The 20690-nt window shown below is 43.7% G+C and overlaps 1 protein-coding gene and 1 pseudogene across 1 annotated transcript; one reads left to right on the top strand and one right to left on the bottom strand.

The window, feature by feature from the left end:
- Positions 1 to 296: 296 nt before the first annotated feature.
- Positions 297 to 14549, bottom strand: LOC123189001 (separase-like; annotated as a pseudogene).
- A 288-nt stretch (positions 14550 to 14837) lies between these two features.
- On the top strand, positions 14838 to 18624 carry LOC123191706 (26.2 kDa heat shock protein, mitochondrial-like). Its single transcript, XM_044604344.1, has 4 exons — positions 14838 to 15027; positions 15122 to 15285; positions 18197 to 18276; positions 18471 to 18624. The coding sequence occupies exons 1-4, from the start codon at positions 14838 to 14840 to the stop codon at positions 18622 to 18624; spliced, it is 588 nt and encodes a 195-aa protein (XP_044460279.1).
- The last annotated feature ends 2066 nt before the right edge of the window (positions 18625 to 20690 follow it).

Below are 20690 nucleotides of genomic sequence, written 5' to 3'. Positions count from 1 at the left end.
GTTGCACCCGCAGGGCCAGATCCGAGCCAGATCCGCGCCTGCACCGCCGCCCCTGCGCCAGCCCCGATCTGCCGCCACGCCATGGTCTTGCACCGTGCAGCGTACAGCTATGGTCGATCATGCATACTATTCCCTCCATGCACGATCCATGCACGTGGCCACCTTGGCAACGGGCGTTCCCTTTCATGGGCACCATGTACGTACGTAGTCACACCAGTTTGTTTTTGTTTTTTGTTTTAGGCGCATGTTAAATAAAAATACTTTGTTTATGGAAAAAAAGTACGAAGAAGAAAAAATATTAACTACATATGGTGTATATATATAATTCCGACTGTTTGTGTCTCTTTACTACTTAATCATAGAAGCTAATCCAATAGGAGGCTACACCAGGTGATCTAATCTGTCAATGACCCGCGCCACGTTCGGCAAAATAAATTGTCCCTACTAGAGATATGTCATTGTGTATTCCCATGTTTGTTCACATGCATCATCCTCCCATCTCTTTTTGCTACATCCATAGTTTTTCATGCGATCATCTGGCGTCCTAAAATAAAAACATGTATTACAAAGAAGAAACATAATCCATATAACCGCACCGTATCGACGGGCGCGGCGTGGCGCCACGCGGGGATAAGCTAGTCTCCCATTAAAGCGCAGACCATTACTTCTTCCTGATGATAGTAGGCACACCGTAACAAACAGGAGATGCGCCGATAATAAGCGGAAGCCTGCAAGCACGCCTAGCTTCACTTATATGCGTAGCTATTCTCCTATGCCTGCAATTACAGCGGTTACTACTGCCATCTATCTCTCCTGTCTGCTGCTGCTTCTGACCTTGTCGTGTACCTTTTCGTCTTGGCCTACCATTATCCTTTGCAGCAATCGTTGTGGACTCAAATTCTTGTGTTAGTGGGTGGCAACATTTAGGGCAATTCTTGGCGGCCTTAAATTTTTCTTGCAACCATGAATTCAGCAATGCTTTACTAAATCGATCGATATCTTTATCCGAGACGTCCCAGAGGTTTGCAATGACAGAAGGAGAACCAGCAAATAAATAAGACAAAGGTGCCCCTTGAGGAGCATAACCGCCTTTGCAATGAAGTGTCCCACTACTGCAACCCATAAGAAGAGCAGCTGCGCAGTTATCTAACTTCTCAATTTCCTTTCCAGAGACATACTGACTTCCTGCAACATTGTTCCAGACTAGCCGTGTTAGTACAACAGGTACCTACCTGAACTACCAGTTTTTAACAAGTACTCCCTCTGTAAACTAATATAAGATTGTTTAGATCACTAAAGTAGTTATCTAAACGATCTTATATTAGTTTACAGAGGGAGTATCTGAATAGTGGACACTTCTTACTTAGTGGTTGGAGTTCATATTCCTAGACAGTAATAGCATGAACTTGAGACATTAGTTGGCACTAGCATCACAAGCAGTAGTTTCTATTGATAAATATGCCACTACTACTATAAGTGATAAGTTTTATAGCCTAAAATTATGGTGCCATCTAGTTAATGTTCCCATGAAGCTTTCAATAAAGCTGGGTGAGCATTTTGTACAAACTAGATGATACCCCGCACGTTGTTGCGGGAATATTTTGCAATATATTCAGTTAGAACTGGTTGTATCGAACATGAATTTTTAGAGTAATAATATGAGAACTAAAGATGAAAATAAATATCATAGTAGAATGTAAATTCTCATGCATATTTGGATGTTGAAGTTTGCTTTTTATTGTGCATGATTGCATGTTGTGGTGAACCTTTCTTCATGCATGTTGAATGATGAGGTGGCATGCTTGCATGTTTAGAGAAATAGGCTAGTGAGGGCTAGTTATTTAGATATAGAAGATTAAATTCACAAGGGTAGCTATGCCGATAGCAAATTGTAATAAACAATCAGAGTGTTTTTTAGCAAGCGCTATTTGTACCCTGTAAGGTGGATATTATGGTATTAGTGCACCACACTTAGATAGCTTCAAAGGCTGAAGCTGTCCAAGTTCAAATGACTTCCGACACTACGCAAAAGTCAACAAAATGACAAAGCTACCAATATTTATATCCATAGTGCATTACCACTTCCATGTCCAAAGTAGAGAAAAAGATCATGATTCCTCAGGGCCAAGACGAGCTCTTCAGCTGTTGGAGCATCCCCAGCATTTCCCTGCATGCCATCGATGCATCACAATTATATGCTGGTGGTTGTTTTAAGAATAATCCAAATTTATCCTTTAACAAAACTTGCATCATTCTTGGATTCATCGCCTAGCCATTTATATTTATCATTTCTGGAGTGTAAAGAGAGCAGTAAGTTTACCACTTCTGCATGCCAAACCACGTTTTGTTTTATACAACACATGTAGTAGAATTTTTCTTTTGCAATATACAGAGTGAGAAAAAGGATGTTTGAACAAGAGTGAGGATATCATTGTTACCTTCCACTCATAGTTTCTAAACAACTGATAAAATTCTTCTTGTGTGCTGATCAAATCACCACTAGGATTCAACAGATAGAATGCATCGAAAGGGTCAATAACAGGAAAAGGAGGGGCCATGGCACTGGCATCTTTGTGATGATTAGTGCTTCTAGTCAATGCTAGAAAGATGCTTCTCATTGATGGCATGCGGTATATTTCTTGATTCCTTAAAGCAGGCAAGTTCTCCCAAGGAAGCATCTGCATTCAGCCATTGTATAGAGGTTAAAGAAGATATATGATGGGTATCGTAAAAAGCTGCTACTGGCAATATTGCTAGACAAACAATACATGCTAAGATGATGCAGTAACTTCAAGCAGACAGTATGGGGTTGTACCCAAGCAACATACATGCTAAGATGACTGAACTTTACCTATCGAAGGTCTAACCTTACACTGTTAATTTCATTCATTGTTTAATTATTTATCACAAAAATGAATTACATTAGAGCACGTCAGGTTAGATGCAGATGACACAGCATTCATGGTAATTATCCCTTCTAGCAGCTAATCAGTAAAGCAGAACATCCATCAAAACTTATAACACAGAGCTAAAAAGACCTTTTTAATAACAGAAGAAGACAACAATAAGGATATCATGTTGCTCACCTGCACATCAGTATCCAGGACTAAAATGACCGGATTTCTGTCAATTGGCTCAGATAGCTCATCCACTATACCATTGCACAAATGCTCGAGGGTCACCAGAGCTTCACCATCAGTCTGGCAACAGAAGGCTCTAAGTCTATCTCTTCCGCAACACCCTCCCCTGCCAAAGTAACTTTTGTATGATATAAGTTGAGAAACACATTCTTTCAATTCATCCACTGATGCAACCCCACCAAGGATGACCTTGATGAGTGCTGGATCTACTTCAAGTTTAAATTCTGAATCCAGAGCAGTGATTAGATTTTCCAGCACTGACTTGCTATGTTGGTCAGCTAATTGGTGGCCCAGGAGAAGGCATTTCCAGGGTCCTAGCCACAATTCTTCAATGTTTCTGTTCAAAACCATGAACAAGATATCAGAACAAAGGAAAATGATTATTGAAATATAATCTTATCATGACAACACAAATTTTCAATAATGTATTGAGCAAGATATCTAGAGTATCGTTGTAAAATATATACAGCTTTCCGTATAATAGACAGAAGAAATCTTACTCCAACATCTCACTAAGGTCATCATTGAGCTTCATTCTATCTGACCACCACCTTATGGCGTTTGCTTTTCCATCCTCTGGAATGTGGGTCGCACCAGAGAGGGATCTAAAGTTATCCTCAAGTAGCTTTTTGAAAGTTGGAGCCACATAGTCTATTATAGTGTAGCTCCAAGGGCACTTCCATTCCTTATCTGATGTTCTAGTTGGATTATCCAGTTGTTTGATAGAAGAGTCTCCATTCTCTGCTTCTGTCAAACAAGAAACATGTGAATAAAAAGTGCAAGAGACCCAATATCAACTCATAGTACAGTATGCAATCACAAGAGGAAATCTACACACCTTTCGAAATAGGATCCACTGGTAGAAGCATCGTGGTAGGCTTGTTTGTTGAATCAAACCTTGAGATCAACATCCAAGCAGGAAAAGGGGAAGGGAGAAGAAGTGTTTCCCCAAGAACATTCACAATATCACCTCCAAGCATACTAATGCACACAATTGGTAAATCAGGAAGTTCATGGAAGAATTCAATTACATGTTTTTCAAGATGTTCCATGCCTGCCGATGAAAACCTAATATAGAAATTGTAGTTTAATTATGAATGTACATACAGCATATGAAACAATAAATCAGCAAAATAAATATTTAAAAGTTTAAACCTTAGAAACTTTGGAACTTCATCTGTCTTGTCTGTGAGATCTCCAGTGACACCCTAAAAATGCAAAGGGGAAATTATTAGAAAAAATGAAGAGTGCTACTATTTTAATCTGGGTGTGAACTTAGAATGGTACAAACCTTCGATTCTGTTTTTCTGTGCAATGCTTGTAAGCTCGCAAGGTAATGGCAATTGAGATAAGTTCCAACAGAAGTTTGGTGGAAGTATGCGGCCCAATGATTCAAAGAGAGAGATCCCTTGGAATACAAAGGTAATTGGACCGAGGAATCTATCGTTGATAGTAAGAATATGCATGTAAGTAGCCTGCAAACCTGCAACAGGGGAGTTGCATTTCAACACAGGAGCCACAAAAGGGGGGGGGGGGGGGGGGGGGGAATAGGCTTACTTCAGGAGCAACTCACAAAAAGGTAAAATAGATATTACGCACTAAGCATTTAAAATTACAAGAGCACATGACTGAAGGATATCACAGACCTCCTGGAGAAGTGAAGGACTCTCTCCAGATAGCACAAAAGCTTTCAGCAACCATGAAACAACATCAGACATTTGTACACTACAGAAGCTGCAGCAACCATCCCTGCAGATAGTGATGCAATGATGACAGTTATAGCAAGGGTCGTGAAATGCTACAATCAGAATGTTCTGCACGTGAAATGCACAACTGGGAGTTGATGAGACAAACCTTGACTGTTCTGAAAGGAAACCCTTCAGCAAAAAGGAACTCATACTACATAGTATTTCTGCACGCTCTAAAGAAAGAAAATCACCAGTATTTTCATTCATGATCAGTTCAACTAAACGAGGCCCATATGTTCTATAACACCCTTGAGGAAGAGATCTGAAATACAACAATGATATGCACTGCCAGTAGATACTATGAACTTCATGAGCTCCATGTTTTCCACCCTGAGCTCCCAAGGTTCTTGCTGCAATAGGCAACACATCAGGACTGAACAATATGAAAGAATTAAGGAACTTAACTAAATAATAACCAACAGGTAGCTCAATCACAGAAGAAATTAGATCAAGCTACTTAAACTACATGATCCATACAATTTCCAAGTATCATGTGTAGAAATATGGAGTGTTATATGTGTGTTGTGAGAGCTTTCAGGCAGTGCCTACTCGCACAACTTGCGTAAGAAACTTAGGCTACTATTTGTTCCACTGGCACAGTTGTGGCTCGCCACACTTTTCTAGCTCCACGGACCACGTTCATGTACTAATAGCTGAGCTCGCTACACTTGTGTTTTGACATAGAAGCACCATGTCACCAAACAATGAGGTCCCTTAGCCTCCATAGCCATGTAAAACCCTCAACTGTGTGTCTCTTAACTGCAGTATAACACATATTGATTTGAGGCATTAACAGAACATGAACAAAAAAATAGTACCTGTTTTTAACAGAAGCGACTGTTTTTAACAGAAGCGACACAAGATGGCGTCGGCGAATGCAATCTTCTCTGAACTGCAGTATATTCTCAATGCACTCAAAATTGAGTGAATTAACAAAAAGGCAGCTCCAACATCCAAACATATTGCATATGTCATCTCTGTTGCGGCCAACACCATCAAGAGAACAGTTTAGCTTCCCACAGACCAAACCATCTGTGGACAATTCCTTGCTATAAGATATGTCATTTTTGTTATTCAGTTCAGCCAAGTCTTTTTCACTTTTCACATGTGCAGTTCGCTTACTAGATCGGGTGGTTCTAGTCTTTGCATGAGCTGACACATTCTGTTCTTTAGCTAAACGTAATGAAGTTCCGGATGCCCTCTTAACTTTAACATCCAATGGTGGAGCACTTTCGGCACTCTTCAAATTCTCCCTTTCAGATTTTAATCCCACAAGTTCATCGTACTGGTCAATAGGTACCTGACTGAACAACAAACAAGGAGTACATGGAGGTAAAACTCCATCCTTGGCTGCTAAGGGTTCTTTCCCATTATTACAAGCTCCACGCTTGGTTTCTGCAATAGAATCTTTGCTGCACAACATACAACTAGTATTAACTTTATCACAGGATCCAGCAGAAAAATCCAAACCAGAGTTATTCAATTTCTCCACGGCAGATTGATACATGCCTAAAGCACTAGACAAATTGCCTGTTGATTGTTTCTGCAAGTCTTTCTCAAAGAGATTCCAAGACAGATCTCCAGCTTGCACATCAACTGATATGTGCAGAGTCAACTTGCATGTCTTGCATGAAATGAATTCATCATTTTCTGCAAGGAGGTCCTTAGCATGTTTAAGCTCACCCTCAGCGGCATCCCATAGCTGTCTCTTGTGGTATATTTGACCTAAAACATGAGACAGAATGGACAGATGAACAAAAGAACAATGAAGTAATAGATAGATCATTAATAGATGTACGTACCTAACACTGATGTAAAGACAACAGCAAAAATTTGTAGTCCTTGGAAACATGATATCTCCTTTCCTATCCGTAATAAAACTTCTGCTTCGGCACCATTGCCAACCAATTCATGCATCACAGCAACCTGAGTACGTCGTGAAAAAACATGAATAATATGAGAATGTCTGTAGCCTACTTGAGGCCAGGTTTTACACTAAATGATTGCGGTACTACCAACAGCCAGAGCAGTGTCAACACGAGACATCGCTCATAGGTAGAATTGACTCATGTTACCATGTGATAGATGGCTACGGTGGTACACATATTCCACCAACTCCTTCATTCATTTTGCTGGTACTGAAATTAACACATACCACACTATTGACATACCTGTAATATGCTCTCAAGATAACATCTAAGTACATTCCATGGGGTAAGGAAAGAATCTCTCATGCTGCTTGGCCTGGTGCAATCTGGCCAGATTCCAGCCATCGTTGGTCCCCATGCTTCAAGTGAAACAAAGCCTTGCCCACCAGAATATTGGCTTTCCCCACTTACAAATTTGCCCAAATTAAATTTGAACTTCTTTTTTAGGAGCTTCTTGCGCAATTGGAGAGCTTCTCTTCCATATGAAATGGCCTGCAAAAATACAATAAAGGGTGTTCTAATTACAGGGAGGCTAAACTATAGAGCAGTTCCACATCAAGGAAATTTCATAATAACTGGAGATTTTCCACCAAGGTAAATTGATGAGAAAGAAACAGATTACCTGGAGAACTTGTCCTCTTGACAGAAGTCTTTCTGACAAATCATAGTATATACAGCCAGCCAGATAGGTTGATTGATTACCCGAAGGACCCTGCAAAATCAAACAATACAAGATGCATCAAAAAACGAAAAGACGATGCATACTACATTACTGCAATGCAAGAAACAAAGCTTACTTCAGAAACCAGAGATGATGCAACTTTATCAATCTCATCAACACTAGCATTGAAACCAAACTGATTTCCAAAGGAGTGTTCACATGATTGAGAAAAGAAATCAACAGGCCACAACCGCTGAAGAAACATAGTAAGAGAAGGATAATCTTCTTTGAAACAGTTTCTCCAAAATATTGTATTGTGGCAATCAAAACCAAGATGCCGTGCCACATAAGAAACAAAATTCTGGTCCATCGGGAGATGACAGCACGCATGATTAAGGCGCCCGTTGATAAATAACATGGAGAATAACTTTTCTAGGGGTAAGTTTTCTTGCTTCCATATCATTATGATAAGCTTGCACAGTTCAAACTGAAGCTCAAAGCAGCCCTGATATAAAGTAAAAGCACATAATTATCTTGCTAAAAGCCAGCAGTTGCATCTTAATTTACCTAATAGTTTTTAGCATGGCCTTACCTTCATTGCCAGCAAATCAACCAGGGAACAAAGAAGTGGTACAAGAGTTTTGGATTGCTGCTGAAAGATCCCACCAGGAGAACAATGATCCAAAGTACCCATCTTTGACCACAGGCCAACAACACTCCTAGCATTATCAAAGATTACCTATTCGAAAAAACAAAAAACCATAAGCAAACAAAGCAGAGGCATGTTATAGCTAATATACAAGTGACTGTACAAGCAATTCATATGAAGCAGTTACCTTGCCGCCATGATTGGCTTCCTGGGCACAATGTGCATGCAGGCAATATGCAATAGCCAATTCATGGATCACAATTGCATTGCCTTGAGATGAATCCAGTAAGATGCCTTGCTGGTTTGATGTAAGAAAATGAATCTTAGATATCCCTTGTGGTATACATAAGAAAACAGGACAAGAAGGGGAGGGGGGCTTACCAGTAAAGATATGGCTTCAGATAAGGACTCAAGACAGTTGCTTATGTTTTGCACCCCAGATCCACGGAGTATACATGCCTTCCTAACTAAAACCTTTGATCTGTCCAGATAATATTCTTTTGAACAATATATTTCATTCAATAGAATATCTACTATTCTATGTTGCATATTTGCACAGAGCATGGTCACACGAGATTCTCCATATGCTAATAATTCCTGCAAAAACCAAAGCACGTCGAAAGCACTTTGCATCAGAATGAGATCAAAATACAGATACACCATTGTTAATCTTAACAAAACAGAATTTGATACCTGCTCTACGATTAAGCCTATGAACTTCATTGGCAAGGGAGGCGAGCAGCCCATAAGAGAGTGATAGAGAAGAGGAGCACTATCCACTCGTTGGTAATCTTCAAAATCCTTAAGTGTTATCTAAAGTTTGCATAAGAAAATAAATGAAACCACATCAACAAAGTGTTTGAAGCGGGATAGTTTCTCTGGGTTTTTTAATGATAATACCTTCACCCATAACTTTATCAGAGCCAAATAGCTTTCGTGATAATCAGATGTGTCACCATAAACAAAAAATTCAGACAGGCTCTTCACAATAATACCACGTATCGCTTTTGAGCCACATCTATCGAGAATGCCAACCATCTTTGTTATCCTTGCAAATGCAGCTGTAATGATATCCTTCAGTGTATCTTTTGGTAGATCCTCAGTAATGATGTGACCTTCCGTTCTTGCTGATAGTCTACAGTAAGAAAGTCTGGCGTATGCCCATGTTGTTTGACAGCATAGTTCTAATGCCTTTGGTGCCTGAAGCAGTTACAATGGTCAATCATATAGAAGTCCATAGTTAAAAGCAAAATTAAGTAATAGACCAGCACCTCTTCAAGATGTCCAATATTATAAAGTGTCGCACCAATGTTACTGATGGAATGGATTAAAAATTTGAGCTCATCAAGCTTTATCCATGTACTTGAAATGGCACAACTGATAGAAGACAAGCTCTTCTGGATAATGAAAGCAAAATGCATTAGTAATAAGAATGGTATTAGAAAATAGTAAATCGGTAATTTAAACATCAATTCTCCACAAATGGGACTGGTATTGGAGACTACGCAAAAAATGTGTATTCATAATAATTTATACATGCAACAAAATGATGATACTCAGAAGTGATACAATAACAGGCTGAATCAGGGGATTCTGTAATGCATGTAATAGTACCCAGCTGTAAATGACTAAATGGTCTTCTGTTCGAACTAATAAGATTCAATATAAGTATAGGACAAGCGACTTAAGTACCTGGGTAGCCTCGTTGGTCACAAAGGAAATTTTGATCGCTGAAACTAGGGTATTCATTAAGGTTACACGTTGTTTATGCAATCTCTCCTCCTCTTCTTCAGACCTTTTCGTACAACTGTTACAGCACAAAAAAAAAAGAACAGCTTGCAAAATCAGAAATCACTCACTTGTTAATACTTATGATTTTATGGACTTTACCTATAAGCAACAAAGCTGGAATCAATGAATTGGTCCAGTGCCATTAAGACACAAGTCATATTTCCCAAATTGGGGACTGTTTTTCCTTTAGAGAAGTTCTCCCAAACCACATCTGCATGCTGCAATAATAGTATCTTGCAAAGGAACTCCAAAGAATCAAGATACGCCACAAAATAAATATGCTCATGTGACTGAGAATAACTATAAGTGTGTTTCTTATTGGGATGTCCGGCGTCTGTTCGACGACTTGCATATTTCCCCAAACTATCACGTTGATTGGATTTGCCATCGCTGACACGAAAATCCGTGCTAGTGTGTCAAGTGCAGTGTTCAAAGTTTGTACATTCTTTTCATTCTTGAGAAAATTCACTGCCATGGTCAGGTGATCTTCGCTTTTTATTTGCTGTGTACTGAAGCGTAATACAGTAGCATAGAGATGGAGAACTGAGGCGATGGGCGCGGAAATCTGTAATTTGCAAGAAAATAAATTAGTCAAAAAATAACAATGGCACTGTATGGTATGCATTAACATCAAGCATTGCTATTAAATAGTGCAGAATGTACCTCGGGAAAATAATCACCTTGTAAAAGTAGTTCTGAAGCACCAGCATGTACATTCCTATTTGAAGAAAGAAAGCTTCGGAAACAATATGCTACAAATTTCAGGAACTCGTTTACAGCTTTCGGTAAGTCATCCTGAAAATGTTTACATGATATTACAACAGTTAACAATGTATTTTTGGTGAAAAAACTCATTGTCTTATAATTTTCACAGGATGGTGATGAGCAGTATGGAATTAATACACCCAGTGCAAACAATATATGAGACCCGAAGTGCACCAGAAATCTGCTTTGCGACTTAGGCCATCAGAAATCACAATGAGGTAGAATGCTTCAAGATAGAACAACAAACTGAATCAGGATTCTTAAACAGCATCTGCCGCTCCAAGACATCTAGCACATTCAGTATCGCCACTAAATTAAGGCCCCTTCTTTTGGGCTTCTACACTTTGCTTATAGGTTCCACACCGGAGCCCAAAAGAAGTCAAAATTTCTGGGTTGCTTCTCCCCACCGCCAGCCTGGTCCGCAGTGCAATTTGGCTGGGCGGAGAAGCAAAAAATTGCCAGCTTCCCGAGCTTCTTGGGTTAGAAACGAAGAGGTATATCTCATTACCCCTAATGTTTGAGCTATTTACGTCCACACTGCCACCACCAAACTAAACGAATCGTTTTCCATCTTTCTTTCACAAACGCATCGACTGGTCTCTACCCTCCCATCTCGCTTCTAGGGTTCCTCCCGTTCCCCTGACGCCGCCGCTGCCCCACATCGCCGGTAGCCTCCCCAAATGCTATTCATTCAATTTTCCATGTGGGCGGGTAGCGCGCGGCCTCCCTGGACGCCTGGTTCACCAACCGGACGGCCAATCTGCTGCACCCCTCCACCGGCGCTGCCTCCTCCGTGTGGTCGCGTCGCAGCATAGGGTACTGCTGACTTGCTTCCCATCCTGGAGCACAACATGCGCTGTTGCTTCTGCTGTGTGACCGCAGCCGCTCAGCCGGCGGCATGAACATGTGAACTAGTAATCATATCTTTTTCAGTTACAATTCACTATCTAGTACCTACGGTACTAATGCACCGATTCCTGGGTTGAGATTGATTTCTCCAATTAGGCTTCTACACTCCCATGAGGCAAAAAAGGATAATGCATTATTTCTGGATGTCTGATAAATGGTAAGAAGTTAGCAGTAGCACATGATGTCTAACTGTTGTAGTAGGTTCAGAGAGCAAATCGCGAAATCTACTACAGCTTGACATCTTAGCAATTTTGTTGTTGACAACTAGATGGCGTGCATCTTCAAACAAAACTCATTTTATACCGTTAGTGGTAGCTGATGATGATTACAACCTATCGTGGTAGAAGAACAACATGTATTTCACTTGCAGATAAGTTCACATAATAGATTCAGGCGCAATGTAGACATTACACATCTCATAAGTCCAAATTCCATAAGCCCAAAAGAAGGGGAATATCAGTTTTTGTGAGCTTCTCCCCACCGGAGCTTATCTATCCCCACCGAAATCCATAAGCTTGCTTCTCCATAAGCAAAAGCCCAAAAGTACCACAAGCTCACAGTAAGGTATTCATGTGGAACAGGTTTACATTATGAACAAGGGCACTCTGTCTGTCAATAGAGGAATGTAAACCATAGGTGGAAAATAATAACAATGTTTACTAAGATAGATTTACAAAGTTAAGCTACTGACAAGCCCTAATCACTTTGAATCACACCTGTGCATCTCCAAAACTAGGAATCACACTAAAAAGGGCAGCCCAGTGCACGTAGCTCCCGCTTGCGGAGTGTCCGGGGAAGGGTCTGACCACTTTGGGTCTTTTCTACGCAGCCTTTCCCTACATTTCTGCAAGAGGATGTTGCTTGCGCAGTGTCCGGGGAAGGTTCTGGCCACTTTGGGTCTTTTCTACGCAGCCTTTCCCTACATTTCTGCAAGAGGCTGTTTCCAGGACTCGAACCCGTGACCTCATGGTCACAAGGCAACAGCTTTACTGCTGCTCCAAGGCTCCCCTTCCAAAACAAGGAATCACACTAATAGTATAAATTTTGATAAGATTATGAACTATACTTCCAGCTTCACGTTCATGTGATTTTGTCAAGTCACCACTTTTACTGCTAAACTTGAGTTGCGATTGGTACTTCGGTGGATTATCATAATACCGTTTTCCCAACCCGCTTTTGTTCATTTTAGTGTTTGATTGACCCTCTTTTGCCTACTTGTGTGTCTAATTTTCCACGACATTAAATATGCACAGCACAGAACAGTTAAGCAACCGCAAACTGAGCCTTAGTGCAGATTAATGTGCTTCTGAATTATGTGAAAGACAACATGTTTTATCTGCGTGAAATTGCTCGGTCACAGGGAAGTGGAGCTCTATATGGTTTAAGCAACCAAAAGTGTAAATACTAAATACTTTGCACGGAATTTACTATACTTGACGCAGATGAACAGTTTCTTGAGCACGATTTTATAATCCAGTATAAATTATAGAATAAATGTGGTGCCCAAAGAAGTGTAAACCATAGCTAGAAACAATGATTAGCAAGATAGGTTTACCAAGTCCAACTATTGATAAGCCTTATTCCAATTTTAATCACACACATCTCTAAAGCAAGTCCCACTAATAATTTGAATTTACAAATTTTAGGAACCATTTTCTAGCTTCACATTCATGTGGCATAGTCAAGTAACGACTTTTAATGCTAAACTTCATGCAGTTTAATGTTCTTCTGAATTTTAGTGAAATGCAACATGTTCCAGTGGGATTTACCTTGACATGTGAAACAGCAATCTTCAACACACCAAGCAAAAGATGTGTGCTCCCTCCCCAACTCAAATCTACAGAAGAACAGATCACGCGTGCAACCTTCAACCAGAATAAACAGTAAAACCATTAACAAATCAATATAATTAAGTTATATCTGTTGAGTTCCAATCGCAATTAATTCGCTAGTGCTCGTACAGCGGGCAAGTGTTCGATCATTTGTGGCTTCTCACACTCCTGTAAGGTTGCAACACAGAACTTGTGCACAAGCTTTTCATTGAAAAACAGAGATTCAGCAGCAAGGAAAATAGCACAACGGCTCAGTGCATTCACAAGCAGAGTGAGATGCTTCCTGCTGGACTCCTCGGTCAGAATCCTGCAAACAGACAAAATCTCATAGTCACACACCATATATGCATGCCTTGTTTAGTTTAGTGAAGAAGAAAAATGCAGAGTTAGCAGAGCCACCGGAGCCATGGGCGAAGTTGGTCAACAAGGACAAGGAGCCGTTGATACGGTGCGGCTTCCTTCACCTTGCCCTTGCTGGCACAATTAGCAAGGCACACGGTGAGCTCAACCGCGAGTGTGGTGATTTCAGGGTCCTCCCCTGCAACGCCTGCAGGCTCGGGGAGGAGGGACGCGGCCCCAAGGGCGGTCATCGGCGTCGGCGAGAGCGCGCAGCGGAGGGCGTCGAGGGTGGCGGCGGCCTCCGCCTCGGCGCGCGCGTAGTGGCCGCGCAACTCGAGACAGCGCACGAAGTGGCCGCGCTGGAGCAGCACGGAGTAGGGCTTCCCGGCGAGGCACGCCGAGATGGCGTCCAGGCAGTCGAGGACGAGGCCGTAGATCTCGAGCAGCTCGTCGGCGGCCGAGCTAGGGTTCGAGCGTAGGAGCTGGAGCGCGCGGTAGAGGAACGGGAGGAACCGCTTCGCGAGGGGGCGGACGGCGGCCGCGTCGGTCGGCTGCTGCGTGGGCTGCTTCGTCATCCTCTTGGGCGGTGGCCTGGGGTTGTTAGGGTTCGCGGCGAGCAGGTACGGGGAGAAGGGCTGGAGGTAGGCGGCGAAGCGGGCGTGAATACCGGCGCCGGAGCAGGGGGAGGAGAGAGCGGCGAGGAGGTCGTCGGCGGCGGGCTCCATCGCCGTGTGTGATCCTTAAACTTGCACCGGCGATCACTTTAGTCCCCGTAATTGAAAATACCCAAAATACCATCCCTAAACTTGTTCTAGGTGTTCACATACGGTCCATTATACTGTTTGGTCTACATGTTCGCTGATTTGGCAGCGGTCAACTTGTGCCACGCGGATACTGACTGCCACCTCGTCTCCAGCCGCTTGAATATGCAGGAAAGCAGGGGTCTTTTGCAAATTATGCACATAAAACAGCTCCCCCCGCCCTCCCCACCTGGTTGGACCGCCCCAACCTAGTCCGTCCCCGCCGCCGCCCTCCGCTGTCGCCGCCTGCTGCCATCTGTGGAGAGAGAGAGACCATGGCTTCCGCAGTCGCTTGTAAGGGTGCTGCGCCGGCCAGCCTCCTCAAGTCTGGTGCTTCTATGGCCTTCTGTGCGCTCCATTCCCCCGCCGTCACCGTCGCCCGCCGCCCGTACAACACCCAGGTCAAGGAGGTCGGCCACTACGGCGACGACGACTACTGCGACTGCGACCTCATCATTTCATCTTCTTCTCGCAGGGCTTTGCTTCCCCACATGTGGTGCGCCGTTTCTTTGCATTCGTTCTGAAGTCAAATTGTTATCAGCTTTTGTCGTCCTTGATGTTGATTCTGCAGACGTGCTCGACCCGCACAGCGCGCCGACCAGCATGACCCGTCTGCTGTCTCTGATAGGCCTCTCCTCCATTGCTGGAGCGTCGCGACTCGGACGATGGGTGGCGAGGGAGGACGACCACGCCGGGGCTGACGGTCGAGGATGCACTTGTCGCGTCAGTGGCTCCACTAAGGATGGCAATGGGTCGGGTTTTGAAAGTGCAACTATCCCTAGGTGGTTTTGGTAATTCATAATAACATATATCTCATTGAGCTAATGCTATTCCAAGATGACTATTTCAGGAAAACTCAATGATTGGCATGGCATGGATGTGAAAGTGGAACCCTCAAAATGCTAAGGACAAAGGATTGGCTCAAGCTCAAAAGCTCAAGACTCTTTATTTTATATTTTAGTGATCCAAAATCACATTGAGTCTTTAGGAAAAGTCAATACTATCAAGGAGGGATGAGGTGTTGCTTAATGAGCCTCTTGCTTCATGTGCTTAGTGATATGCTCCAAAACCCTCAACTACTTTCCCATATCCACATATGACCTAAACCCTAAGCCAAACTCGGTCCTACCGATTCTTTCTATCCGGTGCCACCGAGTTTCACTTGTCATAAGCCACTGCCAAACCCTAGCAATTCGGTTCTACCGATAGGGATCTCGGTCTCACCGAGATGGGATTGCAAACTCTCTGTTTCCCTTTCGTAACTTTTCGGTCTCACCGAAAGAGCGAATCGGTCCCACCGAGATTGCAGTGTAAACTCTTTGTTTCCTTTTTGTAACTTTTCGGTCTCACCGAAAGAGCAAATCGGTCCCACCGAGTTTACCTGACCAACTCTCTGGTTAGCTTATTACCAAACTCGGTCTCACCGAGTTTGTGTAATCGGTCTCACCGAGATTACGTTATGCCCAAACCCTAACCACGTCGGTCCTACCGAGTTGCATGTCAGTCCCACCGAAAATCTCTAACGGTCACTAGGTTTACCTTTTCGGTCCGACCGAGTTTGTTGATTCGGTCCCACCGAGATTGGAAAATTGTGTGTAACGGTTGGATTTTGTGTGGAGGCTATATATATCCCTCCACCTCCTCTTCATTCAGGGAGAGAGCCATCAGAACACATACACAATTCCAACTCATATGTTCTGAGAGAGAACCACCTACTCATGTGTTGAGACCAAGATATTCCATTCCTACCATATGAATCTTGATCTCTAGCCTTCCCCAAGTTGCTTTCCACTAAAATCTTCTTTTCACCAGATCCAAATCCTATGAGAGAGAGTTGAGTGTTGGGGAGACTATCATTTGAAGCACAAGAGCAAGGAGTTCATTACCTACACACCATTTGTTACTTCTTGGAGAGTGGTGTCTCCTAGATTGGCTAGGTGTTACTTGGGAGCCTCCGACAAGATCGTGGAGTTGAACCAAGGAGTTTGTAAGGGCAAGGAGATCGCCTACTTCGTGAAGATCTACCGCTAGTGAGGCAAGTCCTTCGTGGGCGATGGCCATGGTGGGATAGATAAGGTTGCTTCTTCGTGGACCCTTCGTGGGTGGTTGCTTCTTCGTGGACCCTTCGTGGGTGGAGCCCTCCATGGACTCGCGCAACCATTACCCTTCGTGGGTGGAGCCCTCCGTGGACTCGCGCAACCGTTACCCTTCGTGGGTTGAAGTCTCCATCAACGTGGATGTAGGATAGCACCACCTATCCGAACCACGGGAAAAACATCCGTGTCTCCAATTGCGTTTGAATTCTCCAAACCCTTCCCTTTACATTCTTGCAAGTTGCATGCTTTACTTTTTGCTGCCAATATACTCTTTGCATGCTTGCTTGAATTGTGTGATGATTGCTTGACTTGTCCTACAATAGCTAAAATCTGCCAAGAACTAAAATTGGGAAAAGGTTAAGTTTTTATTTGGTCAAGTAGTCTAATCACCCCCCTCTAGACATACTTTCGATCCTACAGGTTTGGATAGGGTTGAACAATCTCAAATCCATATCCATGTCCATGAAGACAGTCTTTGCCCGCCCATGAAAAAATCCATGGGTGAAAAATTGTGTCCATGTCCAAACCCGATGGATATCCATACCCATTGGATATCCATTGGGTCCTCTCGAGACATATAAATAAAACATAATACAATATTAACATAAACTCTTCCATTCTTCACCTCATGGTAGGCTAGGATTCACTTATGGTAAATCAACATCCACTAACAACCTAAGATCATTTAGTATTTTTCTAACAAATGAGAATGTAGAGTCATTTAAGAAGGAGGTAAAAATAAGGGAAGGGGTGTTGGAGTATGTTATAGAGGGGATTGAATGTCAACTAAAAAAAGTTACGATGGGGATTGTGTAATTTCTTATGCATGTTTTAGATCAAAAAAGTGTAAAATTGTTGTGGGACATACGACCGTGGGGCAGGGATAGCAGATTTTCCCCCATTAAGTCATACTATCGGGTCGGGTTTGGGTATATCCATGGGTACAAGATTATATCCATGCCCTATCCACGAACAATCGGGTCGGGTTTGGGCGCCGCCCATGGACACAAAAGCATATCCAAACCCTATCCATTCGGGTCGAATATCCATGGATATCCATGTCCATGGATAAAAATTGCCATCCTTAGGCTCCACGCTTCTTCTTGCATAAACTAGCTACTAGTGCTTTCGTTATTACTTTTCGAACATGAACCAAGTGGATGTTCCTGTTGTATCTGCATTATCCTCATCTTACCATGCATGTGACTGATTGATCTTTCAACTACGCGGTCATGGTTGATCAGTCCAGACCAGCTCACTCCCGGGTAATTTTGCTACTTTTGCTGGATGCATGGGAGGTATTCAGCTAAATTTGCATGCATAAACCACCTGGATTGTAATTGTTCACTGAAACTGGCGTCTTTTTGACAGATTTATTTGCAGCCCCAGCTAAATCTGCCGTTGCTGACATCCACCCATGCCTAGGCTTGCAAGATACGGAAAAGTGAGCAAGCGTCTCCATCTTCAGATACAGAATGATTCAAGCCTGATGATGAACACATGCAGCATAGTAATAACAATTCGCATTTTGAACGCAGTGGTTCAACGACAGCTCCGACGACATCAGAGGCTGCTGCGACAAGGGCTGCAGATCCTGTGCGCACACTACAGGTGGGAGGTAAGGCTCGAATTCTGTTCACTGTTCTTGTGATCTCAACGAAAAATGGGATTTGATCCATTTCTCTGAAACAATAACATTTTGCTGGATGGCACTGCAAGACCGTGGACGTGACGGTGCCTGAGGTGGAGGAGATGCGGCTGGCGCACTGCGTGACCATGGGCTCCGAGTGCTCCTCTTCCCTCGCTACCAAGGAACATCCTGATGATCAAGGGCGAGGGCGAGAAGCAGCCCTGGGACGGCGACGACGACTCTGCGGTGCCGAGGTACAACCGCCGCATGGAGATGCCTACTGACGCGTACAAGATAAACAAGATCAAGGCCGAGATGAAGAATGGTGTCCTCTAGGTGACCCTGCTCAAGATAAAGGAAGAGGAGCGCAAGAGCGTCTTCCACGTGAAGGTCGAGCAGAGAGGCGAGTCAAGTAGTCCTTAGTGGCAGTGCTCATGGAAGATGGCCGGTGCGAGAGTATAAGAGATGCCTTGTTGATTTGGTGATGTTTGTTGTCTTTCTTTCTTCGTTTTGCTTCCTTGATCGTCTTGGATCGTGGTCTGGTGGTCAAGTTGGTTGGGAACTCTGTTAATTTCCTCAAGTTTGACGTATGATGAAACTTACTTTGGTGGTGAAATTGGTCATGAAACTATGTTGATTTCCTCAAGTTTGGCATATGGTGAACTGATTTGGTGGTGAAACCTTGTTGATCTCCTAAGAGCATCTCCAACAGCCGCGCTAAACTAGCGCCGCGCCGCAAATTAGGCCGTTTTAGCGCGCGCGCAATGCGGCGGGTCGCTCCAGTGGGCGCGCAAAAATGGCGCGCGCGCTATAACAGGTTGGGCGCGCGGTCGAAAACACTTAGCCGCGCGGTGTATTTCGGGCGCCCGCTGCAGCGCGCGGCACACTCCAGCGCTCGCGCCCGCACTTCCTCTCCCACTTCCACCCCCCGTCCGGCCGCGCCGCCGCCGCCGCTCGCGCCCCCCGGCGACCGTTCAGGCTTCCCCGACCTATCCCCGCGCGCCCGCGCTTCCGCCCCATCCCCTCCTAGTTCTGCCGGCGCTCGCGCGCCTCCGTCGTCCGAGGAACAGCGCCCGAGCGCTCGCTGCCGCGCCGCTCCCGTGTCAAACACCTACAAGGTATGTATTGCTCAAACTTCATGAATTTGATGCATGTTTTGAATTGTAGTTTTTATAGTATAGTATTGAACATTGTAGATGAGTTCGTCGTATGATTCTTCCGAAGAAGAATTTGATATGGAAGAGGAGGAGGATCTTGCAATGATCCTAGCTATGCCTATAGAAAAACCAAAGCACGGTGGTTCGGTTATGGGTCGGCAGAAAATTTGGAGGGATAGGATCGATGCCCACAATATATTGATCAGGCATTATTTTGCGGAGAATCCCATATACCCCGAGTCGTATTTTCGTCGCTGGTTTAGGATGAGCACCGAGTTGTTTAGGCGCATTGCAGAGAAACTAGCGAGCCATGACCGTTTTTTTCAGCAAAGGAGGAATGCCGCCGGAGAGCTCGGGCATAGCACCTTTCAGAAGGTGACAGCCGCTTTGCGTATGTTGGCATACGGTATACTGGCTGATCTTGTTGATGATCACTTGGCTATGGGTGAGAGCCAAGCCATCATGTGTGTCAAGCGCTTTGCAGTGGGAATTGTGCAAGTGTTTGGCGAGGAGTATTTGAGATCTCCCAATGCTGAAGACGTCGCAAGGCTATTGGCGATGAACAAAGCTCGCGGTTTTCCTGGCATGCTTGGCTCAATAGATTGCATGCATTAAAGTTGGAAGAATTGTCCAAAGGCATGGGGGCAATTCCACGGCCAAAAAAGGGTTCCACTATAATCCTTGAAGCGGTGGCCGATCAGGAGACTTGGATTTGGCATGCATTCTTTGGAATGCCTGGATCTTTGAATGACATCAATGTTGTCAACCGGTCACCACTGATGAATAAGATTGCAAACGGTGAGTTGCCACCGGTGCAGTTTGTAGCAAATGGCCGTACGTACAACTATGGCTATTATCTAGCGGATGGCATCTATCCAAAGTGGCAAACCTTCGTGAAGCCGTTGAAAATGCCGGAAGGTAAGAAAAATCTTGACTTCCACAATGCTCATGCGGCGGCTAGAAAAGATGTGGAGAGAGCATTTGGGATTTTGCAAGCCCAATTTACTATTGTGAGAGGACCGGCTAGATTTTGGGATAAAAAATGCTTTGGTACATCATGCACGCTTGTGTGATCATGCACAACATGATCATCAAGAATGAGCGTGGCCAAGATTTAGACTACTCACAGTATGAGCTCTTGGGATATCCCGTGCGAGTGCGACGGAGGGCTGAAAGGGTAGCCCGTTTTATTGCCTCCTATCATGCCATTCGGCGTCCCGCAACGCACAATGAACTTCAGAATGA

Source organism: Triticum aestivum, chromosome 2A, assembly GCF_018294505.1.
Source record: "Triticum aestivum cultivar Chinese Spring chromosome 2A, IWGSC CS RefSeq v2.1, whole genome shotgun sequence".
NCBI lineage: Eukaryota > Viridiplantae > Streptophyta > Magnoliopsida > Poales > Poaceae > Triticum > Triticum aestivum.
The sequence above is the reverse complement of the archived record's forward strand: the minus strand, read 5'-3'. Positions and strand labels throughout refer to the sequence as shown.

What these genes read in the sequence shown, in the direction of transcription:
- LOC123191706 (XM_044604344.1), top strand. Translation starts at nt 14,838, where the DNA reads ATGGCTTCCGCAGTCGCTTGTAAGGGTGCTGCGCCGGCCAGCCTCCTC. An exon ending in GTCGAGGATGCACTTGTCGC is followed by an intron (nt 15,286 to 18,196) that starts GTCAGTGGCTCC and finishes TTTTGAACGCAG; the next exon opens with TGGTTCAACGACAGCTCCGA. An exon ending in GCGCACACTACAGGTGGGAG is followed by an intron (nt 18,277 to 18,470) that starts GTAAGGCTCGAA and finishes CTCGCTACCAAG; the next exon opens with GAACATCCTGATGATCAAGG.